The following is a 5,881-nucleotide window of genomic DNA, read 5'->3' as shown; positions in this document are numbered from 1 at the left end:
CCTCCCTCAAATGGTATGGCTCCCTTGAAGAGAAACATGATAGGCTAGGGGAAAGAGTGGGAAGAGCATTAGTGATCAAGTCCAACCCCCAAATATCCACGTTTAGGTATGTTATGGTCCGTTCGCTAAGTGGTACCAGCCTATACAAAGATCAAGAAAAAGGTAATCACAAAGAAGAACAAAGTAAGGGTAAGAAATAGACAAACAAAGACACCCAAAAGCAAAGTGCCAAAAAGTAATGTGTTCCATCATCACAACCCTGCCGGCTTAAGTCTTAAGATTGGCATTAGACGCTACAAGTAAGTCTCTTTTACTATCTTTTTCCCTCCATATTTCTCAATTTCTTCCATTATCCACCGTGGATTTCTTTATTTGTTATAATTCATTTTGCTTGTGAGTATGGTAGCATATGGAAACAAGAGAGTGAGGGAGGTGGTCATCAAAAATGGAGAGGTAGAGATATGTATATACTATATAATATTTGATACTCGTCTCTAGTATTCTAAAAATTCATAATAGATAATTATCTCCAATTAACTAAATTCAATGTGTCTATTTGTAAGCTTTAAAAAGATGGTAAAGTGTGATATGCCGATGGCTCAAACATTACCCATGTCAGCCGTGTGTGCCATCAAAGATGCATTCCCATGCTCCATTCATGCCTCAAGTTTGTCCTCTCATCCGTATTGTTAAGGAGATAGCTATTTGTGGAGTGGTACATGTAGGATGAATTTTTTTTCTTGAGATATTAATGGAACTCTCAAAATATTTGTTCGTAGATGGACACAATTGGAGAATGTGAGCATGCCAAAGGCTAGATTATCCTAGAGTCTTTTGTTGATGTATTGGCTTACCTTGCCAAGTTAGGTTCCTCCATGCCACATGTATGGTCCAACGAGGAGGATCCAAGAATGATATCACATGTGCGTACAAGCAAAGGAAAACACCGTGATCATGGATAAGACCATGGCAACAAAGATAAAAAACTTTGCATACTCAATGCAAAATGCACGAAGAAGTGGATGGGTATGTGGATAGAGGCAAAGTTCGCATGAAAGAGGGTAAGAGTGACATGGAAGAAAGAGCATTCAGGTTTTTCTCTAAACCTATAACTAATTACCATTAGGAAGAACGAGTGGAACAAAGTAAAAGAAATTTGAAGTACGTAGTTGAGCTTGGGCTGGTGGTGGGTGTAGTGCTTGGTCTAATGTGTATGCGCATATGCATAGAAAAGGACGGATTGGACCATAGAACGTGGGACAACAAGTTATATATTTAATGGCATATTCTTTAGAGAAGGATAAACGCGGACATATTATAGGGCATAAGGCAGGCCCCTCGATGGTGGAGCAGCGTGAAGTTATTTTACAATATTGGCGCCAGCATAGTGAGCGCCAATATTATAGGGCATAAGGCATGCCCCTCGATGGTGGAGCAACGTCAAGTTGTTTAACAGTATTGGCGCCAGCGTAGGGAGCGCCAATGTACTTATATATATGTGCATATAGCCCGTACATGTACATAAGCGTGAGCTGATATCACTTGGTGCCTCCCTTGGTGGTGGTATTGGCGGCGGCCTCTGCAGCGCTGGTGCTGGCGGCGCCGTTGCAGTTGCCGTACATGGGCTGGCAGCCGTCGCCGCAGTAGTCGTCGCTAGAGCCGCAGTAGTTGAACTGACTGCAGCACTCCCGCGGATTGCAATAGCCAAAGCCGCCCTGCGGCAGAGCTCCGCAGCAGGGCTGGGAGCACCCCTGCGCATCCACCACATTGTTGACCGGGAGCAGCAGCAAAGAGGCCCCAATTAGAAGCAGCACACCTGCAAGGGCCGCAGGAGAGCGGGTGAAAGCAGAAGAAGAAGAAGCAGAAGAAGCCATGGGAGCTGCGTTGATTGATATGCAGTAGACCTGTAGTGAGATTATCAAGAGCGCCGGTGATTGCACTATTGAAGTGGCCAGCCCTTATAACGAGCCCTTAATCGTCGAGCAGCTGGGGCTCATGCCCCACTTGTATGGCGAGGGCCCCACTTGTGCAATCAATGTGCAGCCCAGCAATTCAGCCCTGAGCCCAGAGCTGAATTTAAAGCTCACCATCTTCTGGTGAATGTGGAAATGAGGCCGAAATCGGAGGACTGACAGTGATGCGGGTGATGGGGTCCACATTTAATGCAGGGTGACGACTCGGGGTTGCAACTTGCGGAAAACTTCAACTCGACATTACAGCTTTTACATGAGTGTCGATGGCATCCTTCTGATTCTGAAGGTGGAAAGGAACTTGATGACGTGATAGCGAGGTCCACGGACCACATGATTGTCCTTGTTGTAGTTGATGTTAGTCGCGATCAAGTGGCAAGAGGCGGCCCAAAGAGATTGTGTGTGTGTGTGTGTGAGAGAGAGAGAGAGAGATTGTGTGAGTGTGTGTAGGAAATTAGCACGAGAAATTGGATTTTTGAAACTAGTAAGTACAATTACAACAAAGGAGATGGGATGAAGAGAATCCTTATCGACAATTGACAGACTGTAGTTTTCAGCTTTACTTAAGGTTGTGCAAAACTCTATTCAAAGAGCAAAACAAATTCCTAATTCTCATGTGAAGCTTGTTTCGATGATAGGAGTCATGCTTCAATACAAAGTTGCATAATAGATGGCTATTGATACCATGTTTGAAATGCTGATTGTAGTTGGGCATATTGTACTTGTGATTGGTCATAAATAGGGAATATATGTAAACATCAAATTGAGGTTCTTATGTTGAATGTGATAAGAATGGAGACTATTGTAGGAAGGTCCATTGAGCTATATGGTGCACAATTTTATGAGCACCAAAGTACGTATTCAATATGTCAATGTCATGCCTTATTTAGAAATTGTCTAGTTCTTTTCTAATATATATGTTCTAAGTTCTTAATTTTTATGAATGCATGACAAGTTCCACCCTCAAAGAAGATTGGGTCGCATGTTGACTCACTGAATCTACATATTGTAGAGGACAATGGTGTGATTGATGTTGACCAAGCAACTACCACAAATGAAGCACATGCTCATTTTGTGCAAGATTTGGATACAATAAATGCAAATACATGCTAAAATAGGTATGTAAAACTCACACTTATCAATATATTTCTTTATTCAATTAAACTCTAACATAGTCTTTAATTGAAGGGGATGGTACAAGAGTCCAAACATATACCCATAATACTCATTTTGCAAGGTAAGGATATTTTTTTAAAATAATGAATTGCTATTGATCTTGTTAGTCTCTCTTCGAAGGAAATGTTTAGTCTTATATGGTAAGGAAACATGTATAAGTGATCTAAAAGGCTACAATATGCAAATGAAGTTGTAAAGTCTAAAAGTCTCTTCTAAGTATGAAAGAATGAGCATAGCTCATATCTCTATGGATCACATCACTAATTTTATTGTGGTCTAGGCATGTAAATGATAGTATTGTGGTATGTAAGATATATATTGTGGTGCAGGCATGTGTAAGAGATGATGTAAAGTTATGTAATTCTATAAGGGGGTTTGGTAAGGTGATGTAGAGTGGTGTAGGGTATACATTATAGTGTATGCACATGTAAGGAATGGTGTAGAGGCTTTTCAAGTATCAAGGTGTAAGACTAGGTGTATACAATGTTGTTAGCAAGTGCTATAGGGTGTAAAGTGTAATGGTATAAGTGATGGCTCGAGCTATATCCCAAGCTCCATCACCTACTTGGGGATGGGGCCCTCAACACATAGATTTGATTGGACTACATCCACTGGAAACTGGAGTGCCAATGAATCGTGATGCCATCATTACAATGATAGGGGCCCAACCTAGCTATGGTGCAAGGTGTAGGGATATACATGTTGGGGTGTGGTATATAAGGTGTGGTGCATACCAAAGATTTGTGGTATAAGGTAACTATATAAGTGGAAGGTCTAAAGTTTTGTGTAATATTATCATTAGGAAATGGTAGTGTAAAGCTTTAGGGATGTAAGGGAGTGGTAAAGGTATGCTTTTGGAAGGTGTGGTCTAAAGCTATGAGGGTGCAAGCTATGGTCTAAGGGTAATGATGTTAACAAATGCTATAGGGTGTAAAGTGTAATGGTATATGTGTGTGGTATAAGGTGTGGTGCATACCAAAGAAAAACCTTACTATATTATTCTTTTATGAATAACTATATAAGTGGAAGGTCTAAATAATTGTGCAACATTAACATTTGGAAATTGTACTATTTAAAGCTTTAGAAACATAAGGGAGTGGTAAAAGTATGATTTTCTAAGGTTTGGTCTAAAGCTATGAGGATGCAATGTATGATGTAAGGGTAATGCAATGCTATTAGCAAAGCCTATAGGGTGTAAAGTGTAATGGTATATGTGATGGCTCCAACTATATGGGCCCCTCAACCCATAGGTTTGATTGGGACTACATCCTTACTCGAATGAATCGTGATGCCATTAGCAGAGTGATAGGGTCCAACCTGGCTATGGTGCAAGGTGTAAGGGATATACATGGTGTGAAGTGTGTGGTATAAGGTATGGTGCATACCAAAGAAAAGCCTTCTAATATTATTGTTTTCTAAAGTAATTGTATAAGTGGAAGGTCTAAAGATTTGTGTAACATTATTTTTTGGAAATGGTAGTGTAAATCTTTAGGGATGTAAGGGAGTGGTAAATGTATGCTTTTCAAAGGTGTGGTTTAAATCTATGAGGGTGCAAGCTATGGTCTAAGGGTAATGATGTTAGCAAACGCTACGGGGTGTAAAGTATAATGGTATATGTGATATGTAGGGATATATAGAATATAATGAATGGTGTACAATTGCAGTTTATATGTCTATATAGGTATATATGAGGTAAAAGGAATCATGTATATGCGTAAAATGCTATATGTGCAAAAGAAGCTATAAAGATGTGTAAGATATACATTGTGGTGCATGTGTGTGTAAGGGATGTTGTAGTGTTATGTAAGACTATAAGAATCTAATCTATGGTGTAGAGATGTGTAAGATGTACATTGTGGTGTAAGTGCAAGGTCTAATGTAGAGGCATGTAAGGCTTTATGAATGTAAACTATGATGTAAATGTGTAAGGTCTTCAAGTGTGAGCCTATAAGAAATAGTTTAATGAGGGATAAGGAATGATGTATAAGTGTAATACTATAGGATGTATATTGTAATGTTATTAATGTGAGGCTCCTCATAATTGCAAATAGTTGAAGGGATGGTGTATGGTGAATTGTAAAGGTTTATGCACACGAAAGGTTGTATAAAAGCATGAGATAAGATATAAGGGATGGTGCATGGCAAAGAGAAAGTTGTGCCATATTACTCATTGTGAATTTCACCAAGACCTTGGGAATCCTCCATATGAGTTTTGGATAAATATTGGCTTTGGCAATAGAGTAAAGGCTACAAATTTGGGATGGATTATAACAAACTAGTAGCAAATCATTAGATATGAGTACAACTTGATCTAAGAACGACTTTTGACTAGAAGGGGATATTAAGCTGGATTATTTCTAAGGAGAATTATTTTAACAAACTATAGAATGACTAGAACAGTTGGTTTAAATAGGGAGATAACTATTTGTTGCATTCGATTTCAAATTTGTCTATAATGTTGCTATCCAATTTTTGCAATTCTATACTTCCAATTCTGCAGGAGCTACTGCTAGTGCCCCATTGCAGATAGTGGCTTCTATTTTGGGCATGTGGTTTGTGTTTTGGGTTTTCCTTGTGCATTTTGGCATTGATATCTCTATTCCGTTTTATCGATAGTCTGTAGTGTGTGTTACAATATAATGGCAATGATTTTTCTCTATGTTCTATGCTCACATATACAATAATGCACAAAATACGATCGGTTTGTATTGTCAATTGCTATTTAAGCGTCGATA

General features: G+C 39.3%; 1 protein-coding gene across 1 annotated transcript; it reads right to left on the bottom strand.

Moving 5' to 3' along the window:
• Positions 1–1,255: 1,255 nt before the first annotated feature.
• LOC148011626 (root-specific lectin-like) lies at positions 1,256–1,886 on the bottom strand. Its single transcript, XM_087670907.1, has one exon. It carries the CDS (start codon positions 1,872–1,874, stop codon positions 1,539–1,541), a length of 336 nt encoding a protein of 111 aa, XP_087527033.1. The 5' UTR covers positions 1,875–1,886; the 3' UTR covers positions 1,256–1,538.
• Between the last annotated feature and the right edge of the window lie 3,995 nt (positions 1,887–5,881).

Source organism: Lygodium microphyllum, chromosome 28, assembly GCF_053477565.2.
Source record: "Lygodium microphyllum isolate KBCC chromosome 28, Lygodium_microphyllum_v1.1.10, whole genome shotgun sequence".
Taxonomy (NCBI): Eukaryota; Viridiplantae; Streptophyta; class Polypodiopsida; order Schizaeales; family Lygodiaceae; genus Lygodium; species Lygodium microphyllum.
This window is presented reverse-complemented; position numbering and strand designations above follow the sequence as displayed.

Bases quoted from the DNA above. Each gene is read 5' to 3' on its own strand.
- LOC148011626 (XM_087670907.1), bottom strand. From the start codon at position 1,874: ATGGCTTCTTCTGCTTCTTCTTCTTCTGCTTTCACCCGCTCTCCTGCG.